The sequence below is a fragment of the Fusarium odoratissimum genome, assembly GCF_000260195.1.
Source record: "Fusarium odoratissimum NRRL 54006 unplaced genomic scaffold supercont1.1, whole genome shotgun sequence".
NCBI lineage: Eukaryota > Fungi > Ascomycota > Sordariomycetes > Hypocreales > Nectriaceae > Fusarium > Fusarium odoratissimum.
The window spans coordinates 365987-383229 of record NW_022158687.1 but is presented as its reverse complement, the minus strand read 5'-3'; the positions used below and the strand labels follow the sequence as shown (position 1 = coordinate 383229).

The 17243-nt window shown below is 46.3% G+C and overlaps 5 protein-coding genes across 5 annotated transcripts; 1 reads left to right on the top strand and 4 right to left on the bottom strand.

Annotated features, from left to right (window-relative positions):
* Positions 1–3: 3 nt before the first annotated feature.
* FOIG_00149 (ER lumen protein retaining receptor) lies at positions 4–1565 on the bottom strand. The gene is made up of 4 exons (XM_031196154.1): positions 1241–1565; positions 1121–1179; positions 1002–1068; positions 4–952 (listed from the first exon to the last, which is right to left on the bottom strand). Exons 1-4 carry the CDS (start codon positions 1266–1268, stop codon positions 459–461), a joined length of 648 nt encoding a protein of 215 aa, XP_031071921.1. The 5' UTR covers positions 1269–1565; the 3' UTR covers positions 4–458.
* A 559-nt stretch (positions 1566–2124) lies between these two features.
* FOIG_00148 (uncharacterized protein) lies at positions 2125–4696 on the bottom strand. The gene has a single exon (XM_031196153.1). It carries the CDS (start codon positions 2638–2640, stop codon positions 2338–2340), a length of 303 nt encoding a protein of 100 aa, XP_031071920.1. The 5' UTR covers positions 2641–4696; the 3' UTR covers positions 2125–2337.
* Positions 4697–6788: 2092 nt separating this feature from the next.
* On the top strand, positions 6789–7667 carry FOIG_00147 (uncharacterized protein; the record flags this gene model as incomplete). The annotated part of the gene is made up of 1 exon (XM_031196152.1): positions 6789–7667. One exon carries the CDS (start codon positions 6789–6791, stop codon positions 7665–7667), a length of 879 nt encoding a protein of 292 aa, XP_031071919.1.
* A 56-nt stretch (positions 7668–7723) lies between these two features.
* FOIG_00146 (histone H2A.Z) lies at positions 7724–9932 on the bottom strand. The gene is made up of 3 exons (XM_031196151.1): positions 9065–9932; positions 8560–8691; positions 7724–8504 (listed from the first exon to the last, which is right to left on the bottom strand). Exons 1-3 carry the CDS (start codon positions 9173–9175, stop codon positions 8316–8318), a joined length of 432 nt encoding a protein of 143 aa, XP_031071918.1. The 5' UTR covers positions 9176–9932; the 3' UTR covers positions 7724–8315.
* A 2972-nt stretch (positions 9933–12904) lies between these two features.
* FOIG_00145 (uncharacterized protein) lies at positions 12905–13863 on the bottom strand. Its single transcript, XM_031196150.1, has one exon. The coding sequence runs from the start codon at positions 13378–13380 to the stop codon at positions 13066–13068; it is 315 nt and encodes a 104-aa protein (XP_031071917.1). The 5' UTR covers positions 13381–13863; the 3' UTR covers positions 12905–13065.
* Between the last annotated feature and the right edge of the window lie 3380 nt (positions 13864–17243).

Here is a 17243-nt window from a genome sequence, read left to right as displayed (position 1 = left end):
TAACGGGACTAAAGAAAGCCAACCAGGCACAATCAAATAAGCATAAACCAGCATTCGCAGTTTCTCATGTTGTATTTCCCTGCCTAATTATTCATATGCCCCTTTCATTCCTCATTGTGTATAGTGCCTTAAGCTCATTACAAATGACAGAAATAGCAGCATTCAACGCAAATAGACTACACTCTATTTTGACTTGGTACAGCAGTGAAATCAACGGATCCCTTTTCCCCAAAATCTCCAAGCCAAACGGCGACGCCATTGTAATTACCGCCTTTGTTGACCTCCCAAACCAACGCCGTGCATGCATCTCCAGAAGCCGGAGTCGTCGTGACCAAAACTATGGTCTTGTCTTGTCTTGCCTATTGGCTACTTCATCGTTACAGTGTCAAAACGTATAAGACGTGTTTTGAGAGCTTGGTACTCTCTTCGTACAGGTATCTCTGTGTCTTGTTGATCGCTTAGACGGGGAGCTTGAACTTCTTGCCCTTCATGACCTTGGTGTAGTAGATGTAGAAGAAGTCGCTGTACAGAACGGTCTGGACGATACCAGCAACGATAGCGATGGTGTCGACCTTGTGGTTAGTCTCGGCGAAGTATCGGTAGATCCAGTTGGGGATGTACAGAGCGCGGTAGCTGCCGAGAGCGAAGAGATAATGGGTGGTGATGGTCTCGGCCTCGCCGGTGCGCTGGAGCATGAAGAGCTGAGGAAGAATAGCTACAGACTCGAGCCAGATGGAGAAGGCCCACAGAATCTCGGAGATGGTGTAGTGATAGGGGAAGACGATGGCGAGGACAGCAGCTCCAGCGAGGAGGTACTGTACTCGGAAGGTGTCGACATTGGGATCGTTGGTAGGCTTGTAGGCGTTGGTCATGAGGTAGATGATATAACCTTGGGAGCCAAGGAACATGATCTTGAAGATGAAGTTGTAGATGCTATCGGTTTTGAAGAGATCTAGAGTAGGTTAGAATGCGCTGCTAGGTTCTATTGACGGGAGTCGTACCAAGATAGCGGGTGATGTAGACAAGCATGTAGAGTGTCTGCGACTTGAAGGAGATACCCGAGCAGCTCTGAAGTCGGTTAGTATAGTTGATCCATAGTGTCTGACAAGGGAGGACCAACGTTAAGCTGCACCATCTTGTGAAGCAAGATGAAAATGGAGCCGAGATGCGAGAAATCCGCTGTGCTACAGGTCAGCAAATAGCTCAAGAACCCGTCGATTCCGCATTGTCGAAAACGTACCAGCGACTCGGAAAACGTTCAAAGGCATGATTGCGGTAGTTGTGGTGGTGTTGTCGCAAAGCTAAGATAAGAAGTTTGAAGAAGTTGCAATATAGCTGCTAGAAGCGCAGCGAGTGGGAAGCGAGCGACAACCTGTCGAAGGCGGGTGAGTACGGATACAATTGAGGATCGTTCGGGACGAATGTTGGATGGTGATGGCTCGAGGGATTGACAAGGGAGCTTGGGAGAATCATGAATCTTGAAACTGAGCTTTGGCTGAAAAAGGACACGACGCGATTGCAAGCTCATTGGGCCATCCAGCTACGTAATGTCTCGCATGTGTCAGGTTGAGCGCCACAGTATTCTAGCCACAGTTCAGGGGTTTGTGGCTGTTATCACGAAGTTGTAAGCAAGGTTATGGAAAGGGACAACGAAAGTTTCTGTCATTTAATATGGGAATATTGGAACAAAATTCTCGGCCATTCGAATTTTTCTGAATCTATTTGGTGGGCTTGTGGTGAAGTCTACCACTAAGGTTTGCCAACAGCCACTCGTATGATGAAGCTGTACCTACACAAGTACACCAAGTACATGTTCTGCCAATTATCATCATAAGGCAGAGATCAGAAATTAATAATTTTGAAAAGCTTCAAAAAAGTGCCGGTAATTAGTTTGAAAACCCATTATCAAACTTAGCTTTATCGGCTCAGAACGCAGTAGTCTTTCCACCTCTCAGGGCTTAACATTTTGATGATAACTTACAAGCCATAAAGCTGAGGTTTAGCATATGTATCATACCGCGAAACATCACAATCTGCCGCAGAATGATCCGTTATGGCCCCATGACCTTACCAACACTGAATCAGTTACCTATATCAGAGGATAGTGAACATGATTATGCAGCGTGAACTATGGGTTAGGTGAATAACTTCACACGAAACAGGCTTGAATCTTCCCTCCAAGGCCATCCCTTACGCCAGGGACATCATTTTACGAATTAAAGCCCCAAAAAAATAACAACTGTTTCAAGCACAGATATCACATCACGATGGCCTCGCTTGTTTTTATGTACGGTTGCAGTATATTTACTAGACTAACCGCAGGTTTTTTGTGTTATTTTATGACGTTGCAGAACACGCAAGATGATCGAGGGCGCAGGTGCCGTTCGCCATCCAAGCAAAGTAAATCCACCAAATATGCCTGACGAATGGTAGTAAAACAATGATACATCCGTTCATAGGCACAGACAGTCCTTGTATCCCAAACATGTAAATCAGGTTCGTACAATCTCGATAATTCATCTGCATGCAAAGCAAATCACCAATGGCGAACCATGCACTTCCCTCATCGCCCTCAACTGCAACCAGTAATTGCAGCTGCGTAGTGCTCGGGATGGAGGCAGAAAACATGAGCTCCATCATAACATACCCCTGACTCTATAATGATCATCATATCCAAATTCCAGCTTTCACAGGCCGAAGATACTTCTCCAGCAAACCTCGCCGTAAGGAGCATCAAAGACCATACGCAGTCAGGACAGAGTCTTGTAACCCTATTCCCCCCAAAGACATGTTTCTCTAAGCCTAAGACCCACTGGACAAGGTCAATTGGCAGCTTTTCTTTTTTTAACTTTTTATTAAGACTGATTCAGTCTTTTCTCTCTCGAGCCACTTCAAGTTACCGAGCGAGAGGAGATATCTGAAGCGTCAACAAACGTCAGGGAGGTACCTGAGATGTTTGAAGGACGACAGATTGTGCTGCACTCTGCTTTGGGTGGCCCCTAGAGGGAACTGTAAAATCCTCCTCAAGCGCCAAAGATAACTTTGAAGAGCGGCTCAAGTAAAAGACCAGTTCAAAATGGTGCTACGCGCGATGCATAGCATACCGTAACAACTCGCCGGAACCAGGTCTTGTATTACCCAACATCAATGGCCGTATGAAATGTTCATGACCAAAGACATAGGGACTCACTCACAGCTCACAAGCCTCGGGTCGCTCTCTGAAAGTAACCCAGATCCATAGAACTGTGATGAAATAGCTTCGCCAGCTGTGACAGCCAGTCCAGGGGGTATCAAAAAGAAATATAAGAACTGATGACACCGAGTTGCCACCAAACCGTTTTTCGTGTTTTTTTTTTTTTTTTGGTACCCCTGGGGGCTATTGTGCTTTTATTTTTTTTTCGTAACTGTTGAAACAACACCGGGATCCTCTTAAGAGAGTTGGCTATCAAGTAAGCCAAATCCCAACTCGTTCGAGTCTCCTGATGATATTCCCCGCCAATCTTCTTAGTCGCAGTCGGAGTGTCGGTCGTGATAATGCATCAAGCGCTCAGCAGCCGTACCATCCCGTCAGGTCTCAAACCCCTTGGGAGATCCCGAAGACATCTGACACATCAACAATGTCAGAATATCATCGTACGATGGCCGATCGGTCTCCCGCTCTCGCAGCCCTGAGCAGCGACGGGGAACGCAGCAGATGGCATTGACCGCACTGTGAGTCTCGGCAAGAGTCGAAGGATCAGTCGTAGCAATGCAACAAGCAGTGCCCGGCACGTCGACTTTCAGCCGTCATCGTCTCTCCACAGGCTTCAAACATCTGGTGGGAGACACTCAAACGACGTTCAGCTCCTTTATGGCGAGATGGAAAACCTTCTTCATGTTCTACCTTGTCGAGTCCCGACCTGCCACTCATGAGTTCTGGCGACTGTGCTGAAATGCCCTTGACGAGAACTCAGACGAAAACGCCCCCGGCAAGCGATACATGCTCCGAGCATGTAAGAAGGCAGAGAGACGAGGTCATTCCTGTGTTGGTTTGAGCTGCGTGACTTTTGTTTGTGCCAAGAGCAATACTCCTGACAGAACAATAGAAGATTGGCTTGTCTCTTCGTTCTTCTCTTTTCTTCGTTTTTTTCTCTTTTTCTTTCTTTTCTTTTTATTTTTCATTTTCTCTCTTTGTCGGCGTCTCTTTTACTTCCTGTTGATTGCATATCATGATCCATGATGCCGCATAAAATCAAAGAGAGATTGACATCCGGAACCTCGGCAAGTGGACTAACAAGAGGGAGGATGATTAATTGACGCTGTCCGTGTACCGTACAATTCGTCGTTTGCTGGCGCGGTACGTCAACCCACTGGGACACTGTACTCCGTCGATATGGCATAGCCGAAGCAGAAAAGCTTCCCCGAAAAAACATGATACAGTCTCGTCATCTCAAAAGGTGAACGGCATATGTAAATGCGCCAAGATAGGTAACCCGGATCTCATGATGAGTGTAACGAATAAATTATAGCCGTAATTTGCGTACTGTATGTGTAGCAACCGGCATATATGATAAACAAATGTATAAGTGAATGAGTGTACAGAGTTTAATGAATAAAAGAAGGGAAGAAAGTCGATAACAAACACGACATCAAAGCATGCATGAGGAGGAGAAAAGAGTCACGTTCCAAGTGGGAGGATCTCGTCCTTATATACACGAAGAGATGTTCTCCTCAACTCAAATCCAGGGCAGAGCCCCTTCAGTTTACGTGCCTGGACACGATTATCAGGTTGGAGTTTGTATTGTGAGTTTCGAGGTAGTCACGTAATCTGAGTGTCAATGACTTACATCGAGAAAGCATGACCAATTAGGAAATAAAGAGTTCGTGAAAGTCTATACACTCTCAGGCTTCTACAACAAAGTCGTCAGAGTAAAGTTTGGTGGCAACCTATGTACGCCATCCAGGTTCGTAATAAAAGTCATGTCTGTTGTACAAATTGCTTCTGATGGCAATAAACTTTTTTATTGTCTTGAAAAGGCACATATGAACCGAAATCGGAATGTCGTATCATAGAAGCTTTGAAGCCTTTTCTGTCACTTTGAGGAGTGATTCTATGTAAAACAAGCCACATCGAGACAGAACGAACGAAGCTATGGTTAAGTGCCATAGTAGAGTAGTATGGTTCCTGTGTTACCCTCTTCTCATTCCACTTGCTTTGATTTATACAATCCTGATTCTAAAGAGCTCGCTTATACAAAAGTGAGATCGAGTCCGGAGTACGAAAGTTTGTCTTTTGAGCCAGTAGATGATGCTTATACCTATCAAGTATCGAAGTCTATTTATGCACCCCGCACATATATAAAGCCTTGAAGGTAACGTCTTGCGTTTCGAAAAGACTCATTATAGCATCATTTTCCCAGAACAATCCAGAAACGTGTATTAGTAGCAAGCCATGTTCTCAAAATGACCACGAGATGTGATCATGCCATAACATTACCCCTCCAAAATCGTACACATATATGCATGAGGCGCAACCGGAGCCGCAGGATATGATGTTGCCACTCGGCCAGAAGAGCTGCCGTACATGGAAGGAGGTTATGACCACTTGAGAACCCAAGAGAAACAAAAAGATCAAGTCATGGACATCTTAACGCCTTGATAGCGCGCCAGAGTCATAGAGGCGTCACAGGCTTGGCCACGTCAAGAAGCCAGAGCCATGATGGTCAGTCTATCATGGCAGCAAAGAAATCTCCAAAGCTTCATGGTTCTCGATGAGTAATCGGTCCATGATTATACTAAGTAAAATGGCTTGAGGTAATTCAAGCTGGTGACGCGAGATACCCTATCACTGACAAAAGCTTAGTAGATCGGTTGCTACGGACAACTCCCGAGGAGGCAATCGCTTATAATCAGTAATATGCGACTTATCCCAAGACTATAGCGTTTCTTAGATGCACTGAAAACACTGGTAACTAACATTGCTTCAATTGTGAGCCGTGTGATTGAGATAATACGGAGTGTCAAGTCTCAGTGATGGATTCAGGGGGTGCAGCTCTGAGGCATTGGCTGGTTGAGTAAAGCAAGACAGATGTCGCCGCATTACTGACTATGAAATGAATCAACCCAGAGATTGAGCCAATAGAAGTGGTTTTAATGAATTAATCGATTGCCGTGTCTTATGCTTGAAGTGATGTTTTCCCTTAATCTTAAGAGGACTTCCGGAGCTGTTGCAATGACACACAAGAGACACTTGATTCAAATATGAAGCATTCGAGGGCTACATGATATGATATAATACTTCAAACCAGTGTTTGGAAACAAGATTGATTGTAGTCGAGATTCTCATTGACATGTCTGAAGGTTGCCCTGATGGTCGACACAGGAACCAAGACACCACAAATCGAACAACACGAATAAAAGCACACTGTGGACAACTCGTTATCTTTGATATCCTATTGTACCTGTTGTTTGGGTGTCCAAGGAATGGCTGCTGTTCACATAGGTCTCTTTCACGACCGCTCTGGTCCCATTTGCCGAACAATGACAAAGGCAATCTTCCCCCAGGCAGCTTTGTCGAGATCTACATGTTCGGCTCCCTTTGAACTCGATTGTACGGACATCTACCGATGCCTTGGATACTCATTGTTTGATCAGCAATCAAGCCTAATGTTCATCCCCAAACTTCATGTGAACCATATAATGCGACATGCTGCAGATAAGTTGGGTGTCATCCCACAAGCATCAAGAATTCTCGCTCACTACAACTCAAAAACATAGTATCGAAGCCGTTCACAATAAACTTCGACAATATGCCTTCAAATCCGCACGTCTTGCATCCAGACATGGAAACAATAATTATCCTCTTGGATAAGCAACCCACCCGAATGTTTACCCGCAACTGTATTCCCCCCAAGGATCCCCCTCCAGGAACACCCGAACCCTGTGTATGGCGATGTCACGAATGCGGGCGGAAGTACAAGATCTCCGTCACAAGCCGCTGTATTAGGTGTCCTTCATACAACGATAAACCCCCTTACATGTACCTCTCGGGCAATAGCCCAGACGGCCAACCTACTAGAGAGTATCGAAAATCTCCCCTCTCAGGCAGTAGTCCAGATGGCAAATCTGCTACAAAGACCAGAAAGTCTCCCACAAACCGTACATACTCAAAACGACCATCCCCGTCAGTTTATAACTACGACTACGAGTTCTGGGGCCAATACAACGACTGGAAACGCTTTGGCTCAGAGTATGAAGCTAGGCCTGAGAGATGGGAGAGCCGCATCAAACACAATTTCGACGGCAAGGGTAGTGCACCGCGCCGAGCGGAGAGATATAAGTTTGAGGTCGAAACACGCACTTATTTCACGGAGGAAAGGCTGGAGCGCATGCTTAAAAGGAAGCATAACTGTGAACTGGACTGTGATTATCCCAGTCAGTGTCAAACAGAGCGTTATGAAGCATCTAGGAAGGGATCCCGGAAAGTCACAGGAGGCAAGGTGCACCCCCCACGGTATGGCGATGATAAGGGAAATGCAGGTAAGATGCCCCTTTGTGAGCTTTTACCAGGATTCGATCAGGAGATAACAAGTCCTGAAGACGTTGATGATGAGGATGTGATATTCGCGGCGTACAAGAGGGATGTTGATGCTTGGTATGCTTCAACTCTGGCGAGTCTAGCTAAATAACAAGGAAAACATTGAGAGGTGATGAATAGAAGAGAAGTGATTGACGGCGAGGGCTGGTATGGGACAGATATTCAGGGAATATGAGATAATGGAAAGGATAGCAAAGATCATGCAATAGGGAAATGTTTTGGGGGAGCGGATCTTGCTAGATAAACATCATTTGAGCAAACATGATAACTTCATTAATCCACATTCCTAAGACAAACAACAGATCATAACAAACCACTCGTTTTAACATTGGACTTTCGATGACTAAGCAGGAACTCGTATTTCCATGTCTACCTAATCCAGTCCATCAGCACAGCGGTTCCGTGTCGCATCTCATACCAGACCAGACACCAAGGTGAAAACACAACTGTTGTACACAGCTCGCGCAAGTCCAATTAGCACAGGGCATTTCGTCATAACGTGAACCCTCTCGTCATCGGGTATCGGCTTCTAGAGCCGACCCGAGAGCTCGTCGTGTGCCCTTTGAAAGCGCAGGCGCCCTCAGCTATCCAAGCTGTGGTCGTGCGGACGTCCGCTCATATCTCGACGCGACGCCCCCATCGAATTCGAATTCAAGAATTTCTGCATTACCATCCCATATACCGGTTTACCGCAAGTCCCAAAGAATAAAAGCAAAATAGAGCCTTAAAAGATACGTCTCTAGCCTTCAAGTGCCTTGGCCTTCTTCTTCTGCTCAACCTTGAGCAGCAGGGCGCGGTTGATGTGTGGCAGGACACCACCGTAGGCGATTGTCGCACGGATCAGAGTGTCGAGCTCTTCGTCACCACGAATGGCAAGCTGGAGGTGGCGGGGCGTGATACGCTTCACCTTGAGATCCTTTGCAGCGTTCTGTGATGAAATGTCAGCGTCAATATCAGGCAGCAACAATGACTCATGAACTTACGCCTGCCAACTCGAGGACTTCGGCAGTCAGGTACTCCAGAACAGCTGTAACATACACGGCAGCCTTGGCTCCCACACGCATCTTCTGCTGGGTGTTCTGCTTGAGGAAACGCTTGACACGACCGCAAGGGAACTGGGAAATACCACGTTAGTACGAGTTTAAACGAAACCGGCAATCCTTGATAGAAATGTTTCCCGAGCCGTCTTTGTTTGCGCATTCCGTCATGTCCCGTTTCAACTCAACATGCATACAAACATCGTCGACAGCCGCCCCAGAGTATCGGTAACCAGTTGCCGAACCGTCGCATCAGCTCAAACGCGCGGCAAGGGCCAAATGGAGGATGCGATGTCAATTTGAAAAGATTTTCTCGTCGTGCGGAGATGCTCGACGCGTCGGGAACGGATCGTGAAACTTGAAATATGTGGGATGCGGGACATGGAATGTGCGCAAATCGGTCGATAAAGCAAGTATATCCTCCTCTTCTACCTCTCAAGTTGAGACTCACCTGAAGACCAGCACGAGCAGAGTGACTCTGCTGCTTCTTGGTGCCCTCAGCAGCGCTCGTCTTGCCGCCGGAGCTCTTTCCGCCAGAAGACTTTCCCTTTCCACCAGGCATTGTCGATCTGATCGCGTAAAAAAAGTCGTAAGATAAAAGTATCAAAAATTTGGGGATGAATCAATACGGGTTCGAACGCGGTAGCCGATCGGTCGAAATGGCGATTGATGTTGTTGATGTGAAAAACGCGGGATCGAGAGTTCGTAGTGGCAGAAATTTAGCGGGCTGCGGTGCGGTGCTGATGTTGTTTCTTCAGGCAGGCTCTGGCGAAGGGCGAGTTTGCGTGAGATGCGGTGCGGGATTGGATGGTACAGAGGTACATGCCTCAGGTAGCTTCTGCTGCTGGAAGCTTAATTGCTCATTGCACTTGCCGATGAAGAAGCGCTTCTCATTGGCTGAGTGACCCGAGATAAACCCGAGCATCAAGCTGGGCCAGCAAAGGCTGTGTGAGAAGAGGACCTTGGTTAGGGATCACCAAAACATGGCTTTTGGTGCTGCAAAGTCCTCAAGAAGGGTAAATGTAGATAAATAAAAGGTGACATTGTCAAGAAAGACTTCTTTCATGCTCCTAGAGGCGTTGGCGGAGGAGCTGTGTTGATACTTACCCGGCTCATCTCATCTCTGTTTGCTGTCATGCTTGGAACGGGTTGCCGCATATTCACAGCTGTGTCTCACCCGGAGATTGTTGAATGCCGTAAAGATAATACAGCATGTACTGGTATTACCACTGGTACAGAGGCGGTATCTTGTCGGTTTCTGGCAAGTCAGGGCATCTTGTTAGACACTTGATGAAATGTCGTTGTGTATTGAACAGTTGAAACCCAGGCTCGGTTTGGAGTTGATCATGTCCCGCTGTGGCTGAAGTGTGGCTGTTCTGGGTCCCGTTAGCCGAGCATTTACCTGACTTACAACCACCGAACTGCAAATGCCATATCGTCCTTACGTAGAAATACTTTAATAATGGAAGTTGACATTATTTTTCAATAAATCTGTAAGTCGACTTAGGAGAATCACCTTACTCAGATAAGTTTATTTCATGGTGAATTGGATAGAGCCCCTCCATCTTATCTGATCAGCTCTTTCGCACCTGTCAAAGGCCTCAAGTCTTTTTGTCCCTTCGGCTTCTGCAACATTTTCCCTATGCACGCAGTGAATCATGACGGAAATGATTATCCAACATAGGCACTTGAGTTTTGGCCACAATACCTAATCCTTTTCTCTTATTGGCCTCGAATTGCAACAATCGCCGTCGATTCTCGTCGCTTCCCTTCTTAGTCTGCAAATACCTTAGCCTTCACCATGAACGCGCTTTCCACATTCAAGAGAGGAGGGAAGGATAGCCTTCTTTCCTACGTAATATTTTCACCTTCCCCCATTATCAACAAAATACTTCATAAAATTTTCTCAACTGCCGCTTGCCAGCCTTTTCACTGCATACACTTGGACCAGACCTTTTTATAGGATGGCTCGCCCTGACGACTGATTTCGCTCGGAACTCCGCAACATGAACAAGTGGGCGGAGATCCAGGTTGTCGTGCTACTTTCTATGTTGTCCAACAGGAACAAAATGTAGCATGTAGTCGCTGAAAAACTGAGATTGACCCCGGAGATGTGGCTCCATGGCACAAAGGAATACCTGGACCGCGTACTTCGCCCGTTGCTTACATGGCGGGAGCTGTCTTTCTTAGAACGTCAGTTTGAGTCTATTGACGAGTTTGATGAATTCCAGCAACATGGTTACGAGAATACCATCGTGGGCCAAGCAGAAAGTCAAGTAAGAGACCTGTTATGTCATTAGTTTATATTGTCACTAACTCATCTTTCATAATAGAAGAAACCAGCCAGCGCATGCCAAAGCGTGTACAAAGACAGAAGTCAAGAAAAAAGAACAAGCCCTGAGAATATATTAAATAACCCCGAACCAGAACTACACTGATTGTAAATTGCGCTTCAATTACACCTCATCTACCAATCAATCATCTCAATTCAAATTAAGCTCAGGAAGTATGTCACGGTAACGACCAAGCTTGATTTTATGGGGGAAAACATCTCAACAGTACTAGGGACACGTATCTTTGCTAGAGGGCATCAGCTCGAAAGTTTCATCACATATTTAGTGTAGGCTGATGTGAATTTGCAAATATGTTAGCAATGTTGATAGCAAGACTTGAAGCAGAACGCTGGTTCACACGATGATCCACAATGGCCGTATACTGCAATTACTCATAGCACCCAGTCAAACCCGAGCTGCTGCGATTGATCAATCTGTTTGAGTGAAGGTCGGGATCTTAGAATTCCAGTCTAAGGTGTAAATGAAGCTACCCTATGGAGGAGCGAGTGTAGTGAAGGTGGGAGGGGAATATAAGGAACAGACTTAGGCACTGTCTGCATTGCGCTCTGGCGCAAAAAGGCAAACGAGGGCAATATAATGATCATCATATTGGCCTTTTGCCATGATATCTTGACGGCAGTACTAAACTTAGCTATCTATTTCATTACGAGGACTTCAGAGTGTCTGTAACCAGAAAGCGAGGAATATCCCTGAGGCGGCCCAACCACCCCGGAGAAAGGATGAGCATCCGAATCTTGGATGACCTTGACAGCTTGCTTGTATTCAGAAGCAGGCTTCTATTGCCTGAATTTGAAGCCTCCGATATTCGTGGTTGGACCAGTGTTAGCTGGATCCGAACATGCAGCGTCGCTTGACGAGCAAATGTTTTATTACATATTGAACTAAAGCACCAGTGGGCATTTTGCAATTACAGTGAAAGATCCTTTCGATATAACACAGAATTACTCTCAAAATTTTCATCCTCTGATGTGTGTCCATTCAGCCTATATACTAGGAAATGCCAACTGACGGACCTGATCTATTAAACCGTTAGTCAAGTTTTTCTTGTCGTCGAGCGGCGAAACTATATGTGCCCCCATTCAACTCATGTGCGAATAAATAACAGACCCATCCCCCCAATCGTTCATATCCCTGTGCGATTGTCGGTTCCAATCAGACGGAACTCATCTATTGAACTAACAGGTAAGTTTCTGTTGTCATCTCAAGTGTCTTAAATTCAGTATTAGCCCTCACCAGCACGCCGTTTACCCTTCTTCCGGATGATTTGGGTCCTCAGGGGGTCGCCTTTGTATGACTCAACGAGCGAACGGTAAGACATCCATGATTGATGAGGTTTCCTTCCTCATAGTTCGTCAAATTGTCCCTCTGTCGTTCAAGGGATTTGGTCAATTGTTTCCCAGTGATTGCGAATTCAACCGTAGCTTTCAAGAGACACCTGTATTGTCTTAGTTCTAATTTGTAAGAATCCCCTAGCAAGTCTTGAGGATTACTTGAGAAGAGTCCTTACTTCCGACGATGACTCCATGTTGGATGTCGTGCGACTCAGAGAGTGGTATGATGAGCGCTATCAGAGAATCAATTTACCGTATTAAGGCGAAATGCAGAGGGTGAACGGAACTCAAATATTGAATGTTGGTTGTTGAAGAAGGATGAAAGATGGGGGATGAAGAAGATGGAGAATAAAGGAGGAAAAGTGAAGAAAAAGAAGAATGGATATTTTCTCCATATCATCATCCTAAGTTTGAGATTCTTTGAATATACGTGATTCACTGGAAATAGAAGATTTGATGATCAAATCATGTCAGAATGTCCATGAATGTTCCTTTATCATCCAATGTTGTCGAGGCTTATCTGAGGTCATCCAACAACTTAAAGTACTGCGTAGTAACTGGCAAGTTCGTAAATTTCTCGTTTAGTTTTATGCTGATTCCATTAAAGGGAAGGTAAGATTACGTGGGAGATGGTGTGGTTATTGCATCTTGAAGTTGAGTTACTGGATATCTGAATCCATCACCCCTGACAGCGTCCACTCAAGTCCCCAGTGCCCATTGCAATTTCCACCCCAAATCTCGAGAATTTGCATAGAACCAAAGACACTTCATTTCTTGTTGTATGAGTTGACGTGAGTGCTTAGTTTCTGGGGCAGGTTGTCGCCCCAGTGTCCAGTCTTCTCATGACCCGATTCAGGCTGGACAAACTTCACAATGGTTGGCTTGTCGATCCAGGCATAGGTATTGCCTCCAAGGAGACGCTTGGGAGCACACCCACGAGAAAGCTGAAATCGACCATGGGCGTTCAAGCGCTTGACAACATTGCTGAATCCAAAGATCGGTTTGCAGCTGGTGCATGTCTTAATCCACTTAGCCTGGATGGTGTAGCATCTATGTTCGTCCCAGTACTTGATGTCCGTCATGGCAGCCTCAAAGATCTCATCAGGATATGCCCATTCACTTGTAGGGATCTTATCTTTCTTGATAAGTTCGAGCTCAGTGATGAACTTGTGGATGGCAGGAGTCGTGGGAATGCGAAATCTTGTTGGTCGATGGGGCTGAGGGAATGCATTGAAGAACTCGTCATACTTCCTTTTGGGTGAACACCTGGCCGCTTGGGTTCTCTCTCTGCCATGGATGAGCTGGCTGCGACGTTCTCATATCGGATGTTCTTGTAGGGTCTGCTTGGCCCGGCCCCGTCTTTGGACGGGTCGGATATCGTCCAGGAGTCACTGGCGGCATTGAACTCAAGTTAGATACCCGGTGGTAGAATAGACTACGGGGTGAGATGTCGCCAGGTGATGATGGATAAAGAAGAATAACCTCAATCCTAGTGTCGGGGTGATATTGTGCAGGGGAAAGAGAAGAGATAGGTAATTTAACTAATACATAGTTTAAGATTCTAGGAAGAGGAGAAGGAAGTCTAAAGTTACTGCACTAAATAGCTGCGGCTGTTATTAATAATATCTAACGCTGGTCCTTCAGTGACAAATTCCGCGATGCATATGACAAGCTTATCCACGATGCACAACGAGAGGACAAGAAGAAGCGAACGAAAGAAACTGGGAAGGCAAGGCAACAAGCACCTCGTTGTTCGTCCTAAAGCTCATTATAAGAATCTAAACGTTGACGGCCTGATTAGGGGTGACAGTGAGGATGAGGGTGAGTGGTGGTCAACACGAAGTCCTCAAGAAGCAAGAAAGCTTCTGACCCTAAGCTTAGGTGCCAAAAATAACTAGTCTAAAAGTCTATTAACTTATACTAAATTGATCTAAAATTTCCTAAATTTACCTAAGCTTTTTTGTCATTTAGGATAAAGGACCCTAAGTTTTCTTGTCCCCCTGGACAGCGTCGCTTGACGAGGTCCGGGAATAGCTCCGTAGTATCAGCGAAAAGAGGCGAGTTGAGAGCTGAATGGCCAGTGGCCAGTGGTCAGTGGTGAGTAGCCGAGTCGAGCTGCATGCTGCAGCTGCAGCCGTAGCTGCGGGCAAGAGGCGAGGGCGGAGGCCTGCATATTGGATGCCGATAGAATGGTACTTTGGGAATGATTTCCACGGTACTGTAGATCTAGCGTCAGATCCTGTGTCGCGTTGGTGCCTGACCTTGCCTCATCGTTCACCAAGTCCTTAGACTTGATCTGCCTATTCGCGATGAGGCAGTGGCAAGTGTCATTGTGGCGATATCATGGAAGAAAGCCGTGAGGCTCAAGGCGAAAAGGGAAATGGGGCGTTGCAGCGGCTGACGCCGATCCCCCACTAGGCTTGACTGATGAAACATTCACTTCTGGTTGGTGACTGTAAACATGGGATCAAGACATCAATCAATCCTGAACCTGCTGGAGGTCTCGGGGCATGAGACATCACAACATCGTAACTGTGCCAACTTGCAATCTGTGGGTGTAGCCAGAGACGTCTCATGACCGTATTTACTCTTGTGCATCATGTTTGAATGAGACACGTGCTCTTACAAAGTGGTGGGCAACAAAAAGATTAGACAACCAAAATCATGACTTCAAACCAGGGTAGGCAAGAATCAAGCTTCATCTACAAAATTATTGCACATCTTATGCCACATGGATATCATATATGCTTAGATCGGTTCACAAAGGATGCCGCCGCGTGTTTACGCGGACAGACCAACAGAGAAAAGACCCGGGGAGGAGATCCGTCTGCCGGAGCTTCTAGAGCATTTTCACGAGGGTTCGTTCATCTTAAAAAAAGAGAGTTCAGGGGTGTCGACTGTCGGCCGCGTGATCTATGAGCCGCCATCTCCGGGGGAATGGACAACCGAGCGACGGCGAGATGAGGCTAAGCTGGGATGCCTAGGGAAGAAAAGACCCTCTGTTTTTTGTGTAGGGGACAGCGGCGAGGCGAAATAGGATGCGCTAGTAGGCTTCTCGAATTTGACAGGCGAACAAGAGAGAAAGGAGATGAGGGGCCAAGCAATGAACACCGTCCGTAGTGACATGCTTTGTTGACCACTCAATGCTTGAAGATGAGGTAGGTCTGCGACATACACGAGCTTCATTTGCAGTGTGATCCACCCGAGTTCGATATAAACAACTGAATAGACCAATACAGAAGGCAAACTCAACTGGAAAAGGTCTGAGAACAAGCTCCTCTTGCTCTTCGTCAGAGACTCAGCCCCTCCAGCTAATCAACGCTCAATTTCCAGGGACCCGGGTCCCCTCGCTCGTCTCTCCTGTGCCGTACCAGGGCTTACGGACATGGGACACGAACGGCGACCCAAAGACTGGGGAGTCCCCTGAGATCAGGTTGGGCCCCTGATATCGGCCCAGGTGGGCGGGTTAGGATGACCCTGGCTTCGTCATGGGCATTGGGAACGAACAAAGAGGGGCAGAGTTTGGAAAAAAGAAGCACTGTAGAAGTAAAAGGGGGTTCAGGAAATATTATCACCTCTTTTCATCATGAAAGAATGGGCTTGTGTCTTGCGGGCAATGACGTGTATAATATGGAATTGTGAGGATTGGCGTCTCCCAGGTGATGCATATTTTCTTTTTCCTCCCTCTCCTCTTTTTTGTTTTTGTCGAAGTTTATTCATTAGAAAGTCTTACATGCTTTTTGGTCTCCACCACTTGATTGGCTTCCCGTCCGACGGGCCGCTCGCATGTACCGCCATAGACGAGGAGAAAGAGTCCTACTAATGTGAAAGTAAAAAAAAAAAGCAGTTTAGCTGCAGTAGAGATAAGTCAGGTGCTGTTATGCTTACGCTCGGATAAAAGGTAAAGAATTATGGACATTTGATGGCCAAAGTGTCTGTCAATAAACAAGCGGTAGACGATAGCGCGTACTAAGAAAAAGCAGGGCAGTAGACAGGGTCAAGAAAAGAGCCGCAGCAGCATCATTGCACGTGGCTTTGACGATGAGGAAAAACTTAGAATAGAGTAGTCGAATTTCCGCATTAACATGCCATTCTAATTGAGGCATCTCAAATCTCCTTGGCAACCCCTGGAAACACGGTGCAAGTCGAGAGAGGGAGAGAGACATGCCATGTCACCTCGTCTTTGTCTCTTGTCTTGTCTGTCTCTTGTGTGATGGAGAATGACTTGACTGTGTGAGGGAGGTGATTACGCTGCATGAGCTAGGTAGCTAACGTTAGCATCATCCGGGGAGCTTCACTGAGCAAGCCGGGTGTGTCATAAAGGGGAGCTAAAGATACGATGCGAGATGGAGGATGGAGCAGAATCATTACAAGATGAGACGCCAGTTAGATACGATACCCAGCCAAGATTTTCCGCCGGTAATGACTATCGATCTGCGGGACTGTCTCTGTGAGTGTTACAATCGGATGCCTCAATGACAATCTCATCTCGACCCTTTTCTCACACCATTGCATCCCCTATTTCCCTTGGGTAATGAAAGTATTGGAACAGTGCTACCCAACAAGCTGAAAGGACCAGAGGTTGTGCTTCACGGGCTACCTTATCCGTACATTATATCCTGTTCTATGCTGAACTGTGACCCCAACTGAGTCAATTGCAGGCTCATGCATCACATCGAGTCAGGTCTTGACTGAGAGTCATTTCCTACCCAACTGGTAAAAATGCGGCACGCAGGCTTGAGCTGTAACCTATACGTGCAGTAGTATACCTCTAAAGAATTAGCTGGTGTTACCTGGCGATGCACGTAATACCAGATCTGAATGCATAGCGGTATGCACAACATAAAGTCGCTCCAACATTTTTGCTAGACATAAACATCCATATCCATACGTCGTCTCTTGTCGATGTCCACAAACACAAAGCAGACTCCCATCACAGTTGGGC